This window comes from Balaenoptera ricei, chromosome 6, assembly GCF_028023285.1.
Source record: "Balaenoptera ricei isolate mBalRic1 chromosome 6, mBalRic1.hap2, whole genome shotgun sequence".
Lineage (NCBI taxonomy): Eukaryota > Metazoa > Chordata > Mammalia > Artiodactyla > Balaenopteridae > Balaenoptera > Balaenoptera ricei.
Window position 1 is genome coordinate 16,715,016 of NC_082644.1, and position 27,422 is coordinate 16,742,437.

The 27,422-nt window shown below is 37.8% G+C and overlaps 2 protein-coding genes across 2 annotated transcripts in view; one reads left to right on the forward strand and one right to left on the reverse strand.

Annotated features, from left to right (window-relative positions):
- Positions 1–27,422, reverse strand: part of XPO7 (exportin 7) — an 88,542-nt gene that overhangs the window by 39,741 nt on the left and 21,379 nt on the right. The gene's annotated exons all lie outside the window — the stretch shown is intronic.
- On the forward strand, positions 277–954 carry LOC132367667 (large ribosomal subunit protein uL6). The gene has a single exon (XM_059926264.1). The coding sequence runs from the start codon at positions 295–297 to the stop codon at positions 871–873; it is 579 nt and encodes a 192-aa protein (XP_059782247.1). The 5' UTR covers positions 277–294; the 3' UTR covers positions 874–954.

The following is a 27,422-nucleotide window of genomic DNA, read 5'->3' on the forward strand; positions in this document are numbered from 1 at the left end:
CACCTGAAATGATCAGAAGCACCACCCTATTACAAAGTGAAAAGTACAGGTTCAATCCAGAGAAGTTCTCACGAAGAATATATAGTGAGAATTATCAATTTGGTAGCTGATTTTTCATGATTAGGATGCCTGAAATATAAAAAGAATTGCTGAAAAATCAAGCCACTTTCAACCTGTTCATAAACTCTATTAATTTAGATCTTCCTCAGTTGGAATTTTTCTGTGTATTAGGAAAAAACTGTGTTGGGTAAATTAAAAGATGCATACGGGCTCTTTGCCGCATCTACTGCGAGAATGAAGACCATTCTCAGCAATCAGACTGTCGACATTCCAGAAAATGTCGACATTACTCTGAAGGGACGCACAGTTATTGTGAAGGGCCCCAGAGGCACCCTGCGGAGGGACTTCAATCATATCAACGTAGAACTCAGTCTCCTTGGGAAGAAAAAGAAGAGGCTCCGGGTTGACAAATGGTGGGGGAATAGGAAGGAACTGGCCACTGTTCGCACTATCTGTAGTCATGTACAGAACATGATCAAGGGCGTTACACTGGGCTTCCGTTACAAGATGAGGTCTGTGTATGCTCACTTCCCCATCAACGTTGTTATTCAGGAGACTGGTTCTCTTGTTGAAATCCGAAATTTTTTGGGTGAAAAGTACATCCGCAGGGTTCGGATGAGGCCAGGTGTTGCTTGTTCAGTATCTCAAGCCCAGAAAGATGAGTTGATTCTTGAAGGAAATGACATTGAACTTGTGTCAAATTCAGCTGCTTTGATTCAGCAAGCCACAACAGTTAAAAACAAGGATATCAGAAAATTTTTGGATGGTATCTATGTTTCTGAAAAAGGAACAGTTCAGCAGGCTGATGAATAAGATCTGAGTGATCCAGTTACAGAAACTGCAAGAGGCCAGACTCATATGTGATATTTTAAAAACGAATAAAAGCTCTTTTGACTTGGGAAAAAAAAAAAAAAAAAAAAAAAGATGCATACGGAACCTGCCAGAAAATGAACGATTTAAGAGGTGTATTAAGTAAGGCTAATAAAATTGATATACTAATTACATTTTATTTTTTATCTATTCAATAAGGCATTCCTATTGTCAATAATGAATATCCAATTATCATAGATAATGTTTTTTAAAACTCTTAAGAATCCAGTAACAACAACTATTGTTAGGTTAAAAAAGCAAGTGGTGGGACTTCCCTGGTGGCGCAGTGGTTAAGCATCCGCCTGTCAATGCAGGGGACACGGGTTCGAGCCCTGGTCCAGGAAGATCCCACGTGCCGCGGAGCAGCAAAGCCCATGCGCCACAACTACCGAGCCTGCGTTCGAGAGCCTGCGAGCCACAACTACTGAGCCCACGTGCCACAACTCCTGAAGTCTGCACGCCTAGAGCCCATGCTCCGTAACAAGAGAAGCCACAGCAATGAGAAGCCCGCGCACTGCAATGAAGAGTAGCCCCCGCTCACCGCAACTAGAGAAAGCCTGCGTGCAGCAACGAAGACCCAACACAGCCAAAAATAAATTAAAAATAAATAAATAAACATATACATAAAAAAGCAAGTAGCAGAGAAAGACAAATATCATATGATATCGCTTATATGTGGAATCTAAAAAAATGGTACAAATGAACTTATTTACAAAACAGAAATACAGTCACAGATGTAAAAAACAAACTTATGGTTACCGGGGGGGAAAGGAGAGGGGATAAAAGTGAGAGACTGAGATCGACATACACACACTATTATATATAAAATAGATAACTAATAAGGACCTAATGTACAGCATGGGGAACTCTACTCAATACTCTGTAATGACCGATATGGGAAAAGAATCTAAAAAAGAGTGGATATATGTATAACTGATTCACTTTGCTGTACAGCAGAAACTAACACAACAGTGTAAATCAACTATACTCAAATTAAAAAAAAAAAAGTGGCAAAACAGTATGTAGAGTGTATCATTTGTGATATGTGTCAGCAAATTCATAAAGGAAAACCTGGATGAAAACACAGCAACAATTATCTCTGGGAAGTGAGGTTATGGGAGACTTTTAATCTCTGTTATGTATTTCCAAAACTTTAAAATTTTTGACCACAACCAGATATTACTTGTAAGCAGAAAAAAACCCCAACAGTGATACAGATAAATATTTTTTAAAAGGAAAAATTTCAGCTACCTTTTTTTTCTAAATTAACTCCTCTAATTAGTAACATATACTAATTAACAGCTGATTGTTTCCAATCAGAATTCATAAAACAAATCCATGAAACCCAAAAGGCAATATATTCTAATGGCTGAAGTTTTAAAAAGTTATGTCTGTGTTTATTACTACTTTTATTTTGTTCTTTCTTACTAATAATAAATGCTGATAGTTTAAATGGCCTGAAAAGAACACTCCACGCAAGGTTTCCTCTTGTTTATAAAGTTATCTAGAAGGCAATCTTGTGGGCCAGAGCCATTTTAGTTTTATACATATATCAGCAGATCTCTAAGATGTTAACAACTGCAGTGGAGTCAATGGGGGGGGGATATTATCATTTTTTGAATGAGAATATTTATATAGGCAGACTATTTATTTTTAAAAAGTTAAAAAAAAAAGTTTACAAAGTCAGTGCAAAAGACTTGAATCTGTACTTTACAAGAGAATATCCAAAGGGCCAATAAGCAAGTGAAAGGTGCTCAACTCGATAATCATCAGGAAATGTAAATCCAAACTACAAGGAGATATCCATTAGAATGACTAAAATGAAAAGGCCAACATCAAGCGCTGGTTAGGATGCTGGAACTGTCACACAGTGCTAGTGGAGTCGGAATTGGTTCAAACACACTGGAAAACTGGCAGAATCTATTAAAGCTAAACATATAAATATCCTATGACCCAGCTATTCCACTCCTATGTATATACCCAACAGAGATACGTGCTAAGTTCACCAAAACACTTGTATAGGAATGTTCATGGCAGCACTAAATGTAATAGTTCCCAAATGTGAAAGCCAAATGTCCATCAATAGTAATATGGATAAATGTGTCATTCCTTAATTTGGGTGCTGATTACAGAGGCACATCCATTTTGAGAAAATTCATTGAGTTGTACATTTATAATTTGTGTATTTGTCTGTAAGTATGTTATACTTCAATAAGTTTTAAAAAAAGATGGAAGAATGACACAGTTCTCCCCAAATTCTTCAGGTATTTACTCTCATCTATTTCTTTCTGATACTAATGGAAAAGAAGTTCATCAATAACTGACAATTGCACATTAGGTTTAGAATGCTTTAGTTTTACACCAATTCCTGCTTTTAGAACTGTAACTCCCATTATTTGCTCAGGAAATAAATAAGGTAAGATTTTTGGATGCATGTGGGGACATTCTATTTCTGAGGGTACTAAGAGGGTGAGTAAAGCTTTTTGGCTGCAGATGCTGTGTAATGTCTACTGTCGTAAAACAAGATAAAATACGTATTTTCAGCAGGTGATAATGCAGTGCCAGAGCCTTGCGTGCATTAGATAAGGACAGCAAGTCTGCTAACATATGAGACTGCAAAATTCTACACTTAACTTCAAAACATGTATCAATCCTAACTTGTAATAAACACATATGATGTTTGCACTGTGGGTAACACACAGCCAAAACACATGTAAACAAATTATTTCATGAGGTAAACAGCCAGACTAACTGTGCCTGGCTTATTGACTTATAAATTTAACTCAAGAGCTTTCATTTAACATGTCACTAGAACCCAGTTTTGGTTCCTTCTCATAGTCACTAATGGTGCAGAGAAATGAAAGCTGCAGTATAAGCTGAATCCTCTAAAGTACAGGTTTCAAACTGGTAGCCTCAAACTGGCCCACAGACATTTTTGTTTTTCGTCTTACAGTGTGGTTTTAAAGTCTGACATAGTTGCCAATATTTCATAATGATATCTGGTTTTCTAGCTTCCCATGAAAAATTAGAAGATCTGATTACACTGGACCTGCATTTTCAAGTGTCACTAATCAAATGACAGTAAGAGCACAGTGCTTCCTAGGGGGCAGGCTGTATCTAGTTGACTCAGTTCCTAAGCGTCTGGCTCCCGTAGACAGCGGAGTTTTCTCCACCTGCTGTAATGCAGTTTTGTCTCGTATCAGTGGTTCACTCCCGGATGTCAAAGTTAAAAAGTAGTGAGCATATCGTATTACAATAGATTTTGACTTAACTTTGGGTACTAACTCTTTGTCAAACTTGGTTAAAACAATCTTTTGAGTACACGGGGCTACATAAAGCTTAGGCAGAGAAAACAATTAGATTGAGAGTTAAGCAAATTGGATACTGGTCTTAGTAACTAACGGTGTGACTTTGGGCAAGTTTATTTCCTGGAGCTTCAGTTTTCTCATGGGTAAAGTAAGTGGATTTTATTATGTTATTTAACAGAGATACTACCGGTTCTAAATTCTATACTTTTTAATTATACAAATGAATCAGACTTAAAAGTAAGCAAATGTTAAAATTAAAAAGATCATGAAAACAATCAGGCAAATTTTTTTAAAAGAGAGAATTCAACAAAAAATAAACCAGGTGAACACTCCCCCACATCCCTCTAACTCACAAACAACTCCCGTGACCTAGCAGCAGAAACAAGGATCCTTTTGGAGTGGAGGTTCAGTACAATCTGAGTTAAGACCTCAGATGTCAGGCAAATCCCCACTCCCCTATTTACTAGCTGTGGAAGTGTGAATAAGTTACTCAAATCTTTCAAACTAGTTTTCATTTCTTTTAAGTAGAAATAATATCTTTTTCACAAGTCAATGTAAAAGTCAATGAGGTAATGTATGTAAACTTAATTACTGAGTTTATTACTTGCTCATATGGCATACACTGTCTACTAACAACTGGAGAACAACAGCTTTTTTTTTTTTTTTTTAATTATTTATTTATTTATTTTTGGCTGTGTTGGGTCTTCGTTTCTGTGCGTGGGCTTTCTCAAGTTGTGGCAAGTGGGGGCCTCTTCATCGCGGTGCGCGGGCCTCTCACTGTCGCGGCCTCTCCTGTTGAGGAGCACAAGCTCCAGACGCGCGGGCTCAGTAGTTGTGGCTCACGGGCCTAGTTGCTCCGTGGCATGCGGGATCTTCCCAGACCAGGGCTCGAACCCGTGTCCCCTGCACTGGCAGGCAGATTCTCAACCACTGCGCCACCAGGGAAGCCCCAAACAACAGCTTTTTTAAGCACGTGCATAAACGCATATAAAATCTGCAGTTTCTTCTAGAGGGGTTATAAATGCCTTTCCCTGCAGGGCTAGGGGACAGGATATACAATTGACCCTTACTGTTTATGGGTCCCCTATTTGCAAATTTACCTACCTGCTAAAAGTTATTTGTAATCCCCAAATCAAAACTCTCAGCAATTGTGCAGTGATTTGTGGACACGCACAGAATGGTGAAAATTTTGAGTGGCCAGACACACATGTTCCCAGCTGAGGTGGAACAAGGCAATGCTTTGTGTTCTTGCTTCAGCTCTCATACTGTAAACAATGAGAGTATAAGCGTCCTTTTTGTAGTTTATTTAATGCCATGTTTTTTTGCAGTCTTGTGCTTTTTGTTGCTGATTTTGCCATTTAAAATGGCCCCAAGCACAGTGCTGCAGTGCTGTCTAGTGCTCCTAAGCTCAAGAAGGCTGTGTGAAAAAATGTGTTAGATAAGCTTCATTCATGTGTGTTAAAAAGGTGTCTGTAAATAGAAATACAAATAAAACAAGGTTATATATAGGTTGCCTGATGAAAATGTGACCAGAGGTTGGCAGGAACTTAACCTTATATATCCTACAGGAGAAAGGGTTCAGTATTTGCTAATTCAGTGTTCTCAGTGACTTTATAGAACAAACTACCATAAATAATGAGGATCAGTTGTATTTCCACCCATTTCCAGTACTGGGTGGTATTCAGTACATATTTCCCTATAGAAACAGAACTATATTACCATTGTTATAGGCATTTGTTCAAAGAGAGGTATTTATTAACTTACGTAACTGTAACCCTCAAACTCTTGCAGATGACTCAAATGTTTGTTTAAATGGCCATTTATACTATTTAGGTACTGTGATTTTAGTAAATGAGCACTAACGCACACACTGCATGGAAAGGACAAGAGCATGCCTCAGTGTTTGGCACACAGTAGAAGTTTCATAAAAATGTCTTGCATAAGCTCTTAAAAAGCTTCTAAAGGGGTCTGGATTAAAATGGCAGACTGACAACATATCTAATCTTGTTCCTTTCCCAAACCCAACTAAAACAACACTAAAGGGATTAAAAAAACCATAATCCCACAAGGATTATGACAGGAGACAGGACAACAGCTGCAAAATTTTGGAATATAGAAAAATCAGCAGTAACTGGCTTCACCGACTCAAGAAAGCCAAATATCTTGCCAGCGGTGAAAACAACCTGAAAGCCAACCTGATTTACACTCCATGCTCAGATGTTAAGGTGAAGTGGGGTGGCCAAAGCAAGGAAGAACAGGGTAGAAGTATTTTTGAGAAGTTAAGATTCCCAGATACCTTCCCTTACTCGATGCCTCTGAATGACTGCCCCTCTTCCTCTGGCCTGGGGGACACCAAGCCAGTCGAAAGCACCTTCGAGGACATGGGCACCGGACAGTTTACAGGTCGATTAAGCAGCCACATACACATCAAATGCCGCTGAGCCTTCCCTTACTGGGCTCCTTCCACCCAGAAATGCCTGTGTCCAAATTGTACTCCCCAGGCAGGAGTTTGGAAAATCTTCCCCTGAGAATCTCATTAGTCACAAGGGAAATACCTAAAGATGCACTGATCTGGGGTTACCCAACAAATGACACAACTGGATTACCCTACTGTGATGCCTCAAGCAGACAGGCCTCACTTCCACACCTAGAGCTTCCAGTCAGCTTTGTAGTCTCTCAATCTTGATTATGAGGAAATAATCAAGGATTACCAAAAATCTGAAGAGAGCCTTTAACATGGAAGATAGTGTTAAAAAACAAAACAGGCCTAAAATGGAATTGTTTATGGTTGGTCAAAAAAAGAGACTAAATTATAGTTTTGGCTCTCCCAGAAATGGAATCTTAAACCAGTCAATCAGGAATTGCCTGATTAGCACTAGTTAGGTAACCTGCCTGATAGACCCCTGCCATCCCCTAAAGGAAAGCAACCTTGTTCCCACTCCTTTCCTACCTAAAGTCTTTTATTTTCTACAGCTCCTCGGACCTTTCTATGTGCTAGATTGGATGCTGCCTGGCTGGAATCGATTTTTGCTCAAATAAGCTCTTAAAATTTTTAACATGCCTCAGTTTCTCTTTTAACAATAGCAATCAAAACAAACACATAAAAAGCAACCTGGAACAAACAGAAACCATGCAGGGAGAAGGAAACTTGAAAAAAGGAAAAAAGATACAGGGAGTAAAAAAGACAAAAATATTATTAAGCTCACCCAAGAGATAAAACATACTCCAACTGTGGAATAAGAACAGGGGTGCTCTAAAAAAGAAACGTTCAAGGAACATAAAAAAGAGATCTTAGAAATTAATAATATAATAGCAGAGACAAAATATTCCATCAGAGGGTTGGAAAATAAAGGTAAAGTCTCTCAGAAAATAGAGCAAAAGAACTGAGATGGAAAATAAGAGAGCAAAGATAAAAATCAGAGGCCAGGTTCCGGAGGTCCAACACCTAATTAACCGGAGTTCCAGAGAGAGAGAACAGAGAATAGAGAAGGAGAGGAAAATATCAACAAAATAATTCAAGGAAACTTCCTAGAGCTGAAGAACATCAGTTGCCAGAAGGAAAGTGTCTACCAAAGCCCAGCATAATAAATGAAAATCAAGCCATACCCAAGGCACACTGCTGTGAAATCTGAGAAACCTGAGGACAAAAAGAAGATTCTATAAGCTGCCCAGGTGGGTGGGGAGATGGGTGATGGGAACAAAGACCAAAACCAAAACCCAAGCCAGGTAAACACATAAATGATCATGAATCATATGGCTCTGGGCATCACAAAAGCAACACTCAGCAACAAGCCAACAGAACAATGTCTGCAAGATTCTGAAGGGAAATGATCAACACAGAATGTTTACCTAGTTAAACAAGTAATCAAGTGGGAGGGCAGAACAAAGCTATTTCAGGCACATAAGGCCACAAGAATTTATCACCCATGCTTCTATTAAAGAATGTGCATCACACCAAAATAAGAGTAATACCATAAAAAGGTATAAGCATGGAGCGCAGCAAATGGGAACTCCAACACCGGAGAGTGATATCGAGGGAATTCTGGGAGGATGGTGAAGGGAGATACTAGGATGACAACTGAGCTACCCATGGAGAGCAACGAGGCCTTAATCAAGCAAAGTGGCTCAAGGGACAAGTCATGCTGAGGAAGTCATCACCAAGATCCCTGCTGCCATCGAGGACAGAATTCTCATGTTAAGACGATTTCACCTAAATCCATGTCGAAGTTTAGCTCACAGAAAAGCCCTTAACTGACAAAGTAAGCATTCTCCATTAAACTTTGGAAAGTTTTTTTATAGAGCTATGAAATCATTTTAAACTAACATTCCAAGGACAAAGGCAGTTGTGCAACATAAAAGATAGCTTTGAAATGAACACTGCACAGTATGGTTACTTACAGCATTTAAAAGCTGTAATAGACTTCAGGCATAAAAATTTTGCATCCTATGATTTATAAATGGAGTTCCAGTAAGAAAAAAAAAAAAAAAGAACATACTTGGTTTTTGCCACCTTCACTTCCTTTATAAAAAAGGTTGTTTGTCTCTCAAATGCCTTTTATGGAACTTGATTTTGCCATGCTGACAGTATTAAAAGACCAAAACAATGTACTTTGCTATGAAAATGGCTGAGTAAGAGAGTAGATTATGAAGGCCAAGTAGATCACCTCAGGAAAGGAAGCCAACACCCAGCCATGTGGGAACCCAAATTTGCAGTTTGAAACAATCATACTTGTAAATAAACTTTTCTGCTACATAATCATTTCCCTAAAACCTCATTTTTAAAAGCAGGTCTATGCAGGGAGAAAAATCCTATATTAGTTCAATACTCTTGTTAAGAGTGTTAAATCACATCTCTAACAATTTAAATTGGAATGACACTGTCTACTGATAATATATTTTTCCTTACAAATTTAGTAATTTTTTTTTCTTTACCACATAGCAAGTATGGTCAAACAAGTGACTTCTAAAGGTCAGAAAGTGATGGCTTATTGGTTAAGTATTAAAGGGACCAAAATGGGAGAGTTGTATAGTCTTTCACTTCATTTAGTCCTGGTTTCCAAGAGCTATTTGTTTTTGAGTTCTTTACCATTTAAGCTACACTGTAGAGGGATACTGTTGGGTCAGTGTGTATTTATTATTTCAATTTTATGTTCTTAATATCAATACGGTACAAGATCCAAACTTTAGAGTACTGGGGATATTTTATGCAGAATCATATTAAAATATTAGAAGTGCCATTAAATACATAGAATAGAGCAAAGAAAGTGATCAGGCACACAACCATCAATTATCTGATGCCCCCAATCATCAAGCTTCATGACTATGTTTTCCAATCACTAAATAAAAAGAATTTCAGGTTCAAGCACTACACTTGTTTTATTAATAGCACAGCCAAATAAATGCAACTGGCTGGGAGAGTATTCAAACAACTTCAGGAATCTTAGGGTTTCCCCCATTCTTTTTTTTTTAAATTTATTTCTGCTGCGTTGGGTCTTTGTTGCTGCGCATGGGCTTTCTCTAGTTGTGGTGAGTGGGGGCTACTTTTCATTGTGGTGTGCGGGCTTCTCATTGTGGTGGCTTCTCTTGTTGCAGAGCACAGGCTCTAGGCGTGAGGGTTTCAGTAGTTGCAGCAGGCGGGCTCAGTAGTTGTGGCTCACGGGCTCTAGAGCACAGGCTCAGAAGTTGTGGTGCATGGGCTTAGCTGCTCTGCAGCATGTGGGATCTTCCCGGACCAGGGTTCGAACCTGTGTCCCCTGCATTGGCAGGCGGATTCTCAACCACTGCACCACCAGGGAAGTCCCTCCCCACTTCTTTTAATGTTACTAGTTCTTTCAGTTTCCATGGCTGATAGGAATTGCAGTTACAAACAGAATCTAATTTGCTTAAGAGAATGAAAAGACCAGCCAGACTGGTAAACAATCTTTGCAAAACATATATCTGAGAAAAGACTGGTATCCAAAATATACAAAGAACTGTTAAAACTCTACAGTAACAACCCAATTAAAAATCTGGCAAAGGATCTGAACAGACACCTCACCAAAGTAGATGGCAAATAGGCATATGAAAAGATGCTTAATATTGTACATTATCAGGGAAATGCAAATTAAAACAACAGTGAGATACTACAACACATCTAAGAGAATGGCTAAAAAACAAAACACTGAAAACACCAATTACTGGCGAGGATGTGGAGCAACAGGAACTCTCAACTCATTGCTGATGGGGATGCAAAATGGTACAGCCACTTGGGATGACAGTTTGGCAGTTTCTTACAAAACTACCATAGCATCCAGCAATTGAGCTGCTTGGTATTTACCCAAATGAGTTGAAAACTTACATCTACAGACAAAACCCTGCTCATGAGTGTTCACAGCAAATTTATTCAGAACTGCCAACACCTGGAAGCAACCAAGATGTCCTTCAACAGGTGCATGGAAAAATAAACTGTGGTACATCCAGAAAATGGGATATTAACCATCGCTAAAAAGAAATGAGCTATCAAGCTGCAAAAAGACACGGAGGAACCTTAAATGCATTATTACTAAGTGAAAGAAGCCACTCTGAAAAGGCTACATACTGTATGATTCCAACTATGCAAATTTCTGGAAAAGGCAAAACTACAGAAACAGCAAAAAGAACAGTGGTTGCCAAGAGTTTGAAGGGGAAGAAGGGATGAAGAGTCCAGAGGATGTTTAGGGTAGTGAAACTACTCTGTATGATAGTTTAATGATGAATACATGCCCTTACACATTTGTCAAAACCCACAGAACATACAACACAGAGTGTACTTCAGTTAGTACAATAACAATGTACCAGTACTGGCTCATCAATTGTAATACAGCACAGTAATGCAAGATGTTAGTAACAGAGGAAACTGTCTTGAGGATAAGGCGGTATATGGGAACTCTGCACTTTCCACTCAGTTTTTCTGTAAACTTAAAACTGCTCTAAAAAGTAAAGTATATTACAAAATACAGTCTATTAAAAACAAATCTCATTTGTCAATTTATAAAAATTCCTACTCTTCTTCCCCAAATTTTATCTTAATATTGTCTGGTTTACTAACCAATGTTCTATAATAAAACATGCCATTTCATATCCTAGCTTTCACCCTGCTGGTCCACTTGACAGGGCAATAAAACGGTTAAAATTCTCTAGTTTAATGCATAGGCATTATAACACTATCATTCAGAGATGATGTAATTGACAGTGGTTCTCTGAAGATATAAATTAGAATCCATACTGTATCTATCTGGTATAAAATATTCTTCTGCTAGAGGATGTATATAGGAAAAATCTTCAAAAGTTAGATTTATAAGGTCATTTCAAAGTAATGCTCATGTTTAAATAACTTGCTGTTACTCTTCTAAATCATCCCTCACCACTCAAAAATATGTCTATATTGGAAAGGTCAGCAAAATGTAACTTGGTTTGCCTTATGAGCCTTCTATTTTACATAGTATCTCTGGTGTTTTGCCCTCCTTTCAAAAATAGAAATACAATTCTGGCGCACGTTGACAATCGAAAATATCTTCTTTGTAAGTTTCTTCAGCTTAATCATGCATTTGTCTTCATTTTTTAAAAAAAGCACACCACCACCTGAAGAACAGAGTTTACAGTAAATTTTAGATTTGTTGCCACATATGCAACTAACAAAAGTGCAACAACAGCAAAAAACTAGTGTGTGCAACATACCAATAAAGTTATTTTTGAACAGCCCTAATGTCTTCATTCACAAACTTGTAGGAAATGACTACAGGTATTTTACCATCTCTCACATCCTGAGTTAAATTCTTAGAAAAGAAATAGGCCAAATGCACTTGATATTCTAGAAGAGAAGAGACATCTGCTAAACAGGTCGCTAATACCAAGGAGGAACTTTCTAACAATGTGGGGATGGTACTGGATGATCTTTATTTAAATTTGTTGAGACTGAGTTAGGTTATTGATAATCACTCCTATCTTGAACTATTATGTCTCCATCATCCCAGTAGGGATTCCCACTGTTTAAACAGCACAGGATCTTCTCTTTCACAGTCAACATAACCACAGGATTCATATTTAACTATACTCATAATTAATATACGACCTTACTGTAAGTTCTAGTACCACAAATACCATACTCCTTAAAAGTAATTTTCCAAAAATACTGGGCTGACAACATGAGGCTCTGAAAAAACATTAGCAGTAGCTGGAGACCCTCAATAACAAAACAGCTGATAATACACCTATACGGTTACAGGCTTCTCCAAGTGTGACCAGATACTGACAAGCTGCATCAATGTTTTAACTAAATAGACAGAATGGCAGACTAATGAAAAGAAAGGATGGTTTTAACTCGTGGTGTGCATGTGTGTGTGTGTGTGAAATAGTATATAAAGATATGAATAATTGGTTTTTTAAAGATTTTTTATTGAAGTAACACTGAGTTATAACATTATGTAAGTTTCATGTATACATTATATTTCTACTTCTGTATACCCTACAGCGTGCTCACCACCAATTTAGTTTCCACCCATCACCATACAGTTGATTCCCTTTACTCATTTTGCCCTCCTCACCCTGACCTCCTTTCTGGTAACCTCTACTCTGTTCACTGTATCTACATTTAGTTGGTGGTTTTATGTGCAGCTCTGCTTTAGATTATTTATGTGACACTGAAAGTTCCCTAAATCTTGAAGGTCTCTATTCCACCATATAGGAAACAGGGGCATTCATTTTACAACAAATACCTGAGTGCCTATTATTTGCCAAGCACCATTCTAAATGCTTGAGACATATCAGTGAAAAAACAAAGACACCTGCCCTCTCGGAGCTGACATTACAGTGAGGGAAGACAAATCATAATAAACAGAACGAATGAATTATAGGGTATGTTAGAAGGTGGTAAATACTATGGGAAAAAAACAGGACAAGGTGACGAATAAGAGAGTATATATGGGGATGGGGGCAGGATGCAGCATGCAATAGGGTAGTTAAGGTAGGTCTCATAGAGAGGTGAAAAAATGAAATAACACATTTAGAAAGTGAGGGAGTTGACCAAAGAGGTAAGCACATCTACTTATGACTCTTAACAAGGATTCGCTATGAATAAGACGATATACATAAAGTCCTCAAAGGGAAAGACTATCATTTTTCTGGGTACCGGTTATGTGTTAATCCCTGTGCTATACACTAATACGTGTCTCATTTTCTATAAAAATTTAAGGCAGAATATTAAAATCCCATTGGAAGTTATTCTCATTTTTAAAAAAGTAAAAGGTAAATGTAGGGCTTCCCTGGTGGCGCAGTGGTTGAGAGTCTGCCTGCTAATGCAGGGAACACAGGTTCGAGCCCTGGTCTGGGAAGATCCCACGTGCCGCGGATCTTTTATAGGCCCGTGAGCCACAACTACTGAGCCTGCGCGTCTGGAGCCTGTGCTCCACAACAAGAGAGGCCACGATAGTGAAGAAGCCCGCGCACCGCGATGAAGAGTGGCCCCCGCTTGCTGCAACTAGAGAAAGCCCTCACACAGAAACGAAGACCCAACACAGCCAAAAATAAAAAAAGGTAAATGTAAATTTTATGAGTTAAAGAAAGACTACTGAAAAAGAAACAGGAAAAAATGTGTATATACTATATGTAATATATTTAATTCATCCTTCTAATGCTGTTTTTGAAATTAACAATGGTATATTGCAAGGTACTTCAAACTGAATTCAGCCAAAGAAAGTCCATGCAACATTTGCAAACTGATCAAGATAACATGAAATAAACTGACAATCCAGCAGCTGAAATGAAAACAATAGAAATAATCCCAGAAAGAGACATGATGTAACCTAAACTTCTCAACATAACCTCACTAACAAATTTTACTTATTTGACGGGGAGAACAATTTACTCTTCTCTTTAGGAGAACAAAAATCAGCTCATATAATTTAGGAACATGATACATTCCTTCAATGAATGGTACTAATGATAATTAAATCTTCGGACAAGTGTTTCTTTGAAAATGTCCATAAAAGCCTGTGAAACAAATAAGATGAAAGAAACTACTTCTAAGGAAATGAAATAATTTTAGACCCATTCAGCCCACTGGATTCTGAAATATTTCAGGGTAGGGCTGTGAACTAAGTCAAAAACAAACCTACCTACCTAATATGTTTGCTTCTTTTTTTTTTTAAACCTCAAACCAAACCTAGATCCCAGTAAAAATGATCTTAAAAATACATTCTGGAACTTACATCTGTTCCTACTTTGGTAATTAGGTTAAAAGCAAAGTGCTCATAACTATATTTCTTCAGAAACTTAAGACTTCCCAAACTGCAATAAACTACAAGTGCTACCTGTATTTCCCTACCAAAAATAATCAACAGTGCTCAGTAAAGTTTAGAACCGAACAATAAATGAGAGTGAGACTTGAAGACGCTGAGGTAGAACAGTTTTGTTTTTTTTTTTTAAAGTTTAATTTTTAAAATTTATTTATGGCTGTGTTGGGTCTTCGTTTCTGTGCGAGGGCTCTCTCCAGCCGCGGCAAGCGGGGTCCACCCCTCATCGCGGTGCGCGGGCCTCTCACTATCGCGGCCTCTCTCCAGACGCGCAGGCTCAGTAATTGTGGCTCACGGGCCCAGTTGCTCCGCGGCATGTGGGATCTTCCCAGACCAGGGCTCGAACCCGTGTCCCCCGCACCGGCAGGCAGACTCTCAACCACTGCGCCACCAGGGAAGCCCCTAGAACAGTTTTTAAAAAGGTTGCCCTCGGCATGACAGCTTTACCTGACCCCTGGCAGTTAGAGCAGCCACTGCAACACCTTGGTTGTTGCAAGACTGAAAGAAAAGTCAGGGAGCGTTTAGCCTTTAAAGCTACAGTGAACACTACTACCTTTTTGCCACATTGCTCCCCCCAACTCCCCACCCCCATCACATTGCTTTTAACCAATTATGGTACAATTAGTGCAGAAAAATAACTTTCTTCTGAGTGGTGATAATGATGTGAGAAGTATCACACATAGTACGAATCTAAATTATTTGTCAGTTTCATGTTATTCAATAATGTAGGTGTGGGAGAAAGGCAGCTAAGCAGCAACTGTCTCTGGGCAGGCAAGGAGCTAAAGATGATACCCGGGTGAGCCTTTGATGGCTGCTGGAGCAACAACCGAATCCCAAGGAGCAAAAGTTAGTTAAGCCAGGAAGATCTGTGTTACAGAAGGAAGTAACACAAATCTCTTAATTATATACGTGGAAATTAAACTTTGCAGAGTGAGAATAATGGACTAATTTTGTCTATAATGTTAATTTCTGGAACTACTGTGTCAATTTGTGTAATTCAACAGTGAAACAGAAACCAGAAACAGAGGGCATTATAGAATTTTGAACAGAGATATTAACAAACCTTAAGAAAATCAGTTTGGTCTCAGGACCCCTAATTTGCTATAGAAAGCCCCCAGGTCCAGGCAAGTGTCAGTATTTCCTGGTGATGACTCAAACTACGGATGAGACCACACATTCAGTACCTATATGCTTTAGTGTGCTAACTGGCTTTTAAAAGGATGCTTGGAGGAGCCAAATGGTTTCTTTGAAATAATCCAACATCTACTTCTCATCTGAGAATGTGTCATTACCAAAGCCTGCGACATCTTCTGGTGTGTAAAATATTAAGTAAATCTAGGAAGATTTTGCCACAGATGTTTTTGATAGGATGTAGAATCCTGGCCTGCAGATACTTGTCTTTCTGGAGAAGGTGAATTAAAAAAAACAACAACAACCCAGAAAAGCTCAACTCTTCACTTTGTTTGGTTGGGCCATATGAAAATGCCAAATAGCCAATCATTCTTGTCCTACAAGAAATGGCAATTTTATGTGGTTCAACCCAGTACATAAAAATAACACTTGAAAACTCCTTCAGGGACTTCCCTGGTGGTCCAGTGGGCAAGACCCTGCTCTCCCAATGCAGGGGGCCCACGTTCAATCACTGGTCGGGGAACTAGATCCTGCATGCATGCTGCAACTAAGAAGTCTGCATGCTGCAGCTAAAAGATCCCGCGTGCTGCAACTAAGATCTGGCACAGCCCCCCTCAAAAAAACAAAAAAAACCTCCTTCAAAGTACTCTGAAATGCGTCCTTTTTTTTTTTTTTTTTTTAACATCTTTATTGGAGTATAATTGCTTTACAATGGTGTGTTAAGTTTCTGCTTTATAACAAAGTGAATCAGCTATACATTTACATATATCCCCATGTCTCCTCTCTATCCCACCCCTCTAGGTGATCACAAAGCACGGAGCTGATCTCCCTGTGCCATGCGGCTGCTTCCCACTAGCTATCTATTTTACATTTGGTAGTGTATATATGTCCATGCCACTCTCTCACTTCGTCCCAGCTTACCCTTCCCCCTCCCCGTGTCCTCAAGTCCATTCCCTACATCTGCGCCTTTATTCCCGTCCTGTCCCTGGGTTCTTCAAAACCATTTTCTTTTAGATTCCATACATCTGTGTTAGCATACGGTATTTGTTTTTCTCTTTGACTTACTTCACTCTGTATGACAGACTCTAGGTCCATCCACCTCACTACAAATAACTCAATTCCGTTTCTTTTTATAGCTGAGTAATAATATTCCATTGTATATATGTGCCACATCTTCTTTATCCACTCATCTGTTGATGGACACTTAGGTTGCTTCCATGTCCTGGCTATCGTAAACAGAGCTACAATGAACACTGTGGTACATGACTCTTTTTGAATTATGGTTTTCTCAGGGTATATGCCAAGTAGTGGGATTGCTGGGTCATATGGTAGTTCTATTTTTAGTTTTTTAAGGAACCTCTATACTGTTCTCCATAGTGGCTGTATCAATTTACATTCCCACCAACAGTGCAAGAGGGTTCTCTTTTCTCTACATCCTCTCCAGCATTTATTGTTTGTAGATTTTTCGATGATGGCCACTCTGACCGGTGTGAGGTGATACCTCATTGTAGTTTTGATTTGCATTTCTCTAATGATTAGCGATGTTGAGCATCCTTTCATGTGTTTGTTGGCCATCTGTATATCTTCTTTGCAGAAATGTCTATTTAGGTCTTCTGACCATTTTTGGATTGGGGTTTTTTGATATTGAGCTGCTTGTAAATTTTGGACAATCCTTTGTCAGTTGCTTCATTTGCAAATATTTTTTCCCATTTTGAGGGTTGTCTTTTCATCTTGTTTATGGTTTCCTTTGTTGTGCAAAAGCTTTTAAGTTTCATTAGGTCCCATTTGTTTATTTTTGTTTTTATTTCCATTTCTCTAGGAGGTGGGTCAAAAAGGATCTTGCTGTGATTTATGTCAGTGTTCTGTTTTCCTCTAAGAGTTTTATAGTGTCTGGCCTTACATTTAGGTCTTTAATCCATTTTGAGTATATTTTTGTGTATGGTGTTAGGTGTCCTGCTTCTAAGTAAGGGTTAGACTTCACTTTTAGATCAATATATTGGGGTGATCCATATTACAAAGTTGGTAAACTATCTGACTTCAATTGCACCTATCTACTTTCCATTACCCCTCAATGCAAACTTTCTGGTCTCTGGCTTTCAGATCCATCACTCATTCTTCTTCTGTGCTTATAGCATCTGCTTCCTATTGATACTTTAGTTTTTTGTTTCTTGTTCATTTCTGTAGATGTCCCATGTGTGCTTGACAAGAATGTGCTGTCCATCAGATCCACCCTGTAATTTGTGTTCAAATCTTCTGTAGCTTTATTCTTTTTGGCTCCTTGTCCAATCAATAACTGAGTGATTTTTAACTATGATAGTGGGTTTGTGGTTTTGCCCTATACTTTTATCAGGTTTTACTTTATAAATTCTGAAGCCATTTCATGAGGTGCATACAAGTTTAGGAGCTGGGTCTGTTGCTATCTAGTGACTTTTGATCTCTAAAGTTTTTGCCAGTTATGTGTATAAATCTTGCCTCCCACTTTGTAGATTGTATTGTTACTCTTAATGGTGTCTTTTGATGAAGAGAAGTTCTTAATTCTAATACAGTACAATTTATCATTATTTTCCTTTGATTAGTGTTTTGCTTGTCCTTTTTAAGAAATCTTTTCCTATCCTAAGATCACAAGCATATTCTTCTATGTTATCTTGTAAATGTTGGTTTCTTTTACTTTTTGAATTTTAAAACCCAAGCATCATTTACTTATTTATTTTTGGCTGCATTGGGTCTTTGTTGCTGTATGCGGCCTTTCTCTAGTTGTGGTGAGCAGGGCTACTCTTTGTTGCGGTGCGCGGGCTTCTCATGGTGGTGGCTTCTCTTGTTGTGAAGCACGCGGGCTCAGTAGCTGTGGCTTGCAGGCTCTAGAGCGCAGGCTCAGTAGTTGTGGTGCACGGGCTTAGTTGCTCCGCGGCATGTGGCATCTTCCCAGACCAGGGCTCCAACCCGTGTCCCCTGCCTTGGCAGGTGGATTCTTAACCTCTGTGCTACCAGGGAAGTCCTGGTTTCTTTTACTTTTAACTTTAGATCTGAAGGCCAGTTGGAAGTGACTATCTTGCATGGTTTGTTTGTTATGTTGGGGGTGGTGGTGGTCAAGCTTTATTTCTTCTGTGTTATTATTACGGACTCTTCCTTTGTGCTGTGTTTGTCCTCTTTTTCACTTTGCTTGATTTTCTTTCCTTGACCTTTTTTGGATTAAAAATTTTTTTCTGGTTTGCTAGTTCTTGAATTCTGCCCCCCCCACCCCAATACTAGTAACCACACATTCTTAATAAAGCCCAAAGTTAGCAATATTTTATCCCCCATCCTGAAGAAAACAATGACCTTAGAACATAAACTATGATCAGTTCTCTCCTGTGTTAGTCTGTTATTGTCCATTACTTTGGTATCATATTTTTATTTTTTCTTATTTTTTAATTCTATTGGAGTATAGTTGATTTACTGGTTGTGTATTTTTAGCCCTAAAAATTAGACACTACTGTAATTTCATATAATGTTTGTTTAGATTTACTTATGTTTGCCAACTTCTTGGCTGTGCTTTACTTCTCACTACCCTTATTCTAGGGTATTTTCCTTCTTCTTTAAGTGTATGCTTCTTAAAATTTCCTTAAGTAAAGATTTGCTGATGGTAAACTCAACTTTTCTTTATCTAAAAACGACTAAGAATGTCTTCATTCTTTTTTTTTTAATCAATTCACAGCTTATTTTTAAAATTTATTTATTTATTTATGGCTGTGTTGGGTCTTCGTTTCTGTGCGAGGGCTTTCTCTAGTTGCAGCAAGCAGGGGCCACTCTTCATCGCGGTGCGCGGGCCTCTCACTATCGCGGCCTCTCTTGTTGCGGAGCACAGGCTCCAGACGCGCAGGCTCAGTAATTGTGGCTCACGGGCCCAGCTGCTCCGTGGCATGTGGGATCTTCCCAGACCAGGGCTCGAACCCGTGTCCCCTGCATTGGCAGGCAGATTCTCAACCACTGCACCACCAGGGAAGCCCCATAATGTCTTCATTCTTGAAAAATTATTTTGTTGTGTACACAATTCTAAGCTGATATTGATTTCTCTCTGTACTATTTTTTGGCTTCTAGATTGCTGTTGAGATGTCTCTATCAGCATGATTTTTCTTTGTAGGTGATGTTTTCTTTCTGAGAATTTGTAGCTTTACTACATATCTAGGTGTGATTTTAAAAAACATATCTTGTTTTATATGCAAAGCAACTTTAACTTGTTTCAGAAAATTCTCAGCCAACATTCTTCAAATATTTGTCTCTCCTCCATTCGCCCTTTCTAGGTATGTTAAATATTCTATCCTCCATGTCTTTTGACCCTTCATATTTCACACTTTTCCTGTCCTTGTTTCCCTGTGCTGTATTCTGAACATCTTTAGATCTTCCAGTTCTTTAACTCTCTTCCTCATTGTCTAACATGCTAACCTGTTCACTGGGTTTAAAATTTCAACGATTGTATTTTTAACTTATATTCTACTTGACTTTTTTTTCAAATGTGCCTCATCATTTTTGATGGTCACGTTTTGTTCTTTTTTTAAAAAAAATTCATTATTTTGTTAAGCATTTCATAGATAAATTAATTTTTTATTCTGCATTTGATGATTTTCTAATATCTGAAGTATCTGGTATGTATGTGTGAGGGGGGATGATAGGGTAATCTAAATCTGCTCTTACAGTTTCTGCTCAACCTCATTTATGGGGGCTTTTCCCATGTGGGGGGGATAATATAAATTCACAGTTGGCTGATATGAAGCTGTGGAAATCCTGAATACCTACGTTTTCCTGTTTCTGCTAGTGGCAAGGGAGTGATAACAACTCCGATTGCTTTCTAGGGTCCTGGATTAATGTGGAAGTTTCAGCTTTAGATTCCTTACTTTGCAGTGGGCACAAGTGTTTAGTTTTGGGATTCGACCCTAGAGCCACTTCTGCTTCACTACTGACTCCCCACACTCCAATTAGAATGGGTTCATTTAAATTAATCGATAGGGGTGGAGGACTTGGAGATTTCCCTTCTTGCAAGCTTGTCAATGCTTATTCAAATTCAACAGGATCCACTTATGCAACTCTTTCTACTTATTTTTTTTTGGCATGCGGGATCTTAGTTCCCTGACCAGGGATGGAACCCGTGCCCCCTGCAGTGGAAGCTCGGGGTCTTAACTAACACTGGACCACCAGGGAAGTCCCTTCCTACTCATTTTTGCTCCCAAGGAATTTTCCTTACTTTTTTGGGCTAAGGTCAACTATGTATTCGAAAGGAATTACTTTAACACTTTACTAAGCATTTCTAGGTGTTATACAGAAGAATTTTCAAGTAATGTACTCTGCCACCCTGCTAGAAATTTCAGGAGTCCTCTTTTCTTCAAACATGTGTTTAAACTATATCTCTCCCATTTTATACCTATGTAGCTTTTCTATACCTACATGTAGGATCATGCATTGATCTATATAAACTTATCTTGTCAGGTTTGGAGATTTTTTCTAGTCTATTGAGATCTTTTGAGCTCCTGTTATCAAACAATTTACCCGTTCACTCTGTATATAAGCAGCCCATTAAACTTTTATTCCAGCAGCTATTTGTTTATATGATCGTTTCTTTTATTACCCATTGAGATTAAAGGATAGGATATATGTTTGTTAGTTTTGAGTTTTGAGAGCATGTTGGAATATTAACTCACAGGCGATATTCAGTAAATGTATACTGAATGGATGTCCTTATCTAAGTTGCTAATAAAAGTACTGAACAGGATAAGCCCGTGGTCAGAGCCCTGAGCCATAACAGAGACCCTGTCCCTAGCTGTCAATGATTCATTGTTTAGCATGCTTGCGTATGGCCATTCAACTAGTTATTCAATGATTCAACAAATATTTGAGACTGTATTAAATTTTACATTTCAGCCAATTACCTAATGTCTATGAGGATATCCTGAAAGATTTTATCCAGTGCTTTGCTGAAATCCAGATATATTCTGTCTATAGCATTTCCCTTTTCTACTAGCCTTATTGACTCATCTTAAATCCTTCATGAAGCCATTCTAAACATTCAGATCATACTGATTTCTTTAGTACAACTCTGAACTCAGCAACACACATGCTGCCTATTAACTGTTTAATGAGTTTATAAATTACCTTCCCACGATATTTAACAGTATTGTACATATAGCAAATTGTCAATAAATAATTGCTTTTTATGGCAGAATGCCTTTTAAATGTGTGATATTTGGGGAGAAAAGGAGAACTCATCTCTAGTCCCACCCTCACTGGAGGAAAAATGGTAGGAAAGAAATAGGATTTTGCATTTAGTTACCCTCAAGGGAAGTAAATAAAGAATGCTGTATATGTTTAATAAAATTACTCACCCTTTAATACTACTAAAATCTGCTTTTATATCCTTAAAATCTTATTTTTTCAAACAGCAGAGCAACAAACACTTGTGAAAGAAATGTATTCAGTTACAGCAACCCAAAGAATGAGGGCCTATACATTTTACAGATGATGTGAAATAGAATATTTTGAAACATATTGTCAATCACTGTAGCATATTAACACTCCAGTCCTAAATATTTTATCCAATTGATGATGCCCAAAAAGGAACTTCCATAAATTATTAAGTACTTAATTACCGACAAGCCGAGGAAAGCCACATTGTGTGCCAATTCTTGAAAACACAAGAAGTTAAATTTTCATGTCTTTCTCAAAAAATAACAAAGATGAGTGCTGAATATTACAGCCAGTGAGAATCCACACAGTTTTCCAGTTCAGTGTTTCTCACACTATGATTCATGGACCTCTGGGGGTTACTGAGACTCTCTCAGGATGTCTATAAGATCCAAGCTATCTTCATAATAATACTAGGACATTATTTACCTTTTTCACTGTATTGACATTTGCACAAATGGTGCACAAAGGCAATGGTGGATAAAATTGCTGGTAACTTAGTACAAACCAAGGCAGTGGCATCAGAGTGTACCAGTAGTCATTGTATTCATATTCTTCACTGCCACACACTTATTGGGGGGGAAAAAAAAAAAAGACAGTTTCACTTAAGAACATCCTTGATGGAGGGAACAGAAAAATTATTATTTTTATGAAATCTCAACCTTGAGGGCACTTTAAAAAATATTCTGTGTGATGAATGGGAAGTATGCATAAAACATTTCTCCTGCATACCAATGGGTTTTCACATAACAGAGCAAGGAAAGTTCAGATCCGGTTTCAGATTCCACACTGCAACTAATCTCCATGAAACTACTACTTGTCAAAGAAGTATCCAAGAAGAATATCCATAATTATCTGAAAAGGTTATTAAAATATTCCTCCCTTTTCCAACTACTTACCTATGTGAGGCTGGATTTTTTTTTTTTAAACACATTTCAACCAAAACAATGTATGGTAACAGATTGAATGCAGAAGTAAATATGAGAATCTGGGTGTATTCTATTAAGCAAGGCATTAAAAAGATTTAGAAATAAATACAGAACAATGCTACTTTACTATATTTTTGTGTTTTGGGACATTTTTTCATAAAAATGTTTATAACTCATACAACTCAATAGCAAAAAACCAAACAATCCGTTTTAAAAATGGGTAGAGGACCTGAATAGACATTTTCCCAAAGAAGACATACAGATGGCCAACAGACACGTGAAAAGATGCTCAACATCACTAATCATCAGGGAAATGCAAATCAAAACCACAATGAGATATCACCTCACACCTGTTAGAATGGCTATTATCTAAATAAATAAATAAATAAATAAATAAATAGCAAGTGAGGTTGTGGAGAGGATGAGGAGAAAGGGGAACCCTTCTGCACTGTTGATAAGAATGTAAGTTGGTACAACCACTATGGAAAACAGTGTGGAGGCTCCTTAAAAAATTAAAAATAAAACTACCATATGATCCAGCAATTCCACTTCTGGATATTTAACCAAAGAAAACAAAAACACGAAATTGAAAAAATATATACACCCTCATGTTCTCTGCAGCATTATTTACAAAATATGATACACACACACACACACACACACACAGGAATACTACTCAGCTATAAAAAAGAATGAAATCTTGCCATTTGCGACAACATGGATGGACGCTGAGGGCATTATGTTGAGTGAAATAGGCCAGATAGAGAAAGACAAATACCGTATCATCTCACTTATATGTGGAATCTAAAGGAAAGAAAGAAAGAAAGAAACAATGCCAAGCTCATAGATACAGAGGACATATTGGTGGTTGCCAGAGGCTGGGGGAGGGTGAAATGGGTAAAGGGAGTCAAAAGGCACAAACTTCCAGTTTGTGTATGGTGACAGATGTTCAACTAGACTTACTGTGGTGATCATTTCACAATATATACAATATGTCATTATGTTGTACACTTGAAACTATATATAATGTATGTCAATTATACTTTAATAAAAAATTTAAAATGTTTACAACGAGTTATGATGATTGTATTAAATGAATTAAACACACACTCTAAAAATTTTGCTTTAATTTCTAATCTGATAAATATAAACCACATAAATAAAAACTCTTTGTAGTCCTCAATAATCTTAGTGTAAAGTGGTCCTGAGACCAAAATATCTGACAACTAACTGCTCCTGCAGTTGACAGAAAGCATCATTTTGGGAAGCCCTGTTCCACTTTCATGCAGGACTTACAAACTACCTCGTTTATCTTACTTACCAAGAAATACTTAGGACTACTATTTGCTACTTGTACATCTTCTCCAACATTGCAATGATGACCTGATAAACTATTCTAAGGTGAACACCGGTCAAGTCCAGAAATAGAACTTTGCCAGCCACCCCAGAAGCCCCATCCCAATCACACCTTCCTTCTCCTGCTGTTATGTACCATTATCCTGCTTTTATATTAATCACTCTCTTGCCATTTTCCTTTTTTTGTTAATTCCCTAGACACTACAGTTCAGTTCTCCCCATTTAAAAAAAAATTTGGTGTCTTCTAGGTCTCTTTCAATCCACAGGGTTCCCCAGCTTCCCTTTCATTTACATATAATGTGTCTATTGAAGAACCCATCTGTTCTATAGAACAGGAATCTATATAGTTCCCTAGGTTTGGGTTTTGCCAACTGCATATTCTTGGTGCAGTTCGGCATGTTCCTGTTCCTTGGTATTTCCATAAAATTGACAGATGGATCCAGAGGCTGGATTAGACTCAGGCTCTGTCCCCCTTTGGCAAGACGATAGGAGGCACATAACGCCTAATTATCTTTTGTGATGTTAGGAGCCACTGATAATTACTGCCACTGTCAGTGGGGATTATAAAATGGTGATACTTTAATTCTACAATTTCTTTTTCACTTATTAGTTGGAATACATTTATAAAGCGATTCTACCCCTCATCTACTATTTGGTTACCTACTGGCTCAGTTCACTTAGAAAAGGCAGGGGTAATACTTGATTCTTTTCCTTTACCAGTTTTCAAAATAATGAATTGGTTTCCTATCACCCTCTGAAGGTGACCAATTATTTTCATTATTACTTTTTTTTTTTTTTTTTTTTTTTTTTTTTTTTTAAACTGGTTTTTCTTGTTCTCAAATGTATTTCTCTGTGGCTCTACTGGTTAGACTAGATAAGTTGAACACCTGGTTTTATTTATTTATTTATTTATTTATTTATTTTTGGCTGTGTTGGGTCTTCGGTTCGTGCGAGGGCTTTCTCCAGTTGCGGCAAGCGGGGGCCACTCTTCATCGCGGTGCGGGGACCGCTCTTCATCGCGGTGCGCGGGCCTTTCACTATCGCGGCCCCTCCCGTTGCGGGGCACAGGCTCCAGACGCGCAGGCTCAGCAGTTGTGGCTCACGGGCCCAGCCACTCCGTGGCATGTGGGATCTTCCCAGACCAGGGCTCGAACCCGTGTCCCCTGCATTAGCAGGCAGATTCTCAACCACTGCGCCACCAGGGAAGCCCTTCATTATTACTTTTAAAATACAATTAAGAATTAATGGACTTAAACATATTTGATTAACTTCTCTGCCAAATTTTCAAACAGCACATTCTGGCCACCAAGGGCTAGATTTAACTATAGATTTAGTTGTGTAAAGATCAGCTTCACATCTGAAAAGGTCTACCTCCATTAGCAAAGACATCTTAGTTATGGAAAAGGCTGGTAACTAATTACTTCTCAAATATATGACAAAATTCAGGGTACATTTAAAAATATGATTTTCTTAACACAAATGCTAAGATAAGTTCATACAAAATATAAAAGATTAGGAAATGTTTGCTAATTATATTTTTAAAAATTCTTCAGTGACTTCTTGGTTTTCAGAATAAAGTTAAATCTCATTAACTTAGTTCATAAGGCATGTCATGATTTGGTTTCTTTAGCCTCATATTTTGCCACTCTGTCACACTTAATCTTTTTGCATAGTATTAAAAAAAAATGTCATCTGTTTTGGTGATGCTGTTTTCCTAATACAATGTTGAAAAATTATTCATAAACATCTAAAGACAGTTCATAATACAATTATTTTATAAGAATCTGACTCAACTTTCACATAAAAAATACGGCTCAATTGTTGGAAGTAATTTCTCTAAAGCAAATTTTAAAATCTGAAAATAAGTTACTGCTTCAAAATCATGCACACGTTCTATAGGAAAATCTATGTCTATCTAGTTACAAAGAATATATAAGGAACAAAATAAAAATCAAAAGGGCAAAAAATGAAATTTCATTTTATTATCAATTTGAAGTTTCCAAAAGGAAGAAAATATTTTTCATGTTCCCAGTGAGCAAAATTATGTAAATAAAAAGTTTGTTTTCACCAAAATGAGACAGGAATAAGACTTTCCCCAAAAGATATTTTCACACTGCAGGGCAATTATCTTAAAAAATTTCAAGTATAATAAGAAACTTAAAATGCCCATGCTCCTCATTCTCATTAAGTACACACAAGACCTCAGTGATTACATAAACCAGTGTTCTTCAATTTGGGATCCTCAGATATAGTCTCAGTTGTCCGTAAGTGCTCTATGAGAATTTTAGCGATGTACTTTCCCTTTTAAGATTGTTTTTAAAATAATATAAGCCTATTTTGGATTATCTGCCTAACCACCTTCGTATCAAGTACTACCTCATGATTTTGGTGCTCATGTACTTGATTAAGGATATACTTGGGTCAAGCAGTTCTACTTGAATAACTGAGGACTAATAAAAAAGGAGCAGAGGTAGGCTTAATATGTAAATGATGCATTCTACCAACTGAAGGCCAAGTTACAGTATGAATGAATGTTTCCTCTGCAGAAAAATGGAGGGAGAACTGGGTCATCAAATGGCACACAACAGTACCGGCATGCTGAACTCAAAACAGAACTTAGAGAAACTTCGTAATGGGTATAGAGTTTCTTTTTGGGGTGATGAAAATGTTCTGGAATTAGATAGTGCTAATGGTTGAACAACACTATGAATATACTGGAAGCCACTGAACTATATATTTTCAAAAAGGTGGATTTTCTATTACGTGATTTTTACCTCAATAAAAAAGAATTTAGAGCACAGCAGTTGGCATTATAGACATCATCACCTAGCACGGTAAATGTATGTTGCCAATTTGAATGTAATTGGTCTTAAGGTTTGTTTTAAATCTGTAAAATCGTTTACAGTTGCATAAGAGTGATAACTCTGTGAAATTTATGTCTAGTTTTATGTTTATTCCTATTTGTTACATTAAAACAGGTTAAAACAGATATATTGATTTATATACTAAATCAATACTGGGGATCTGTG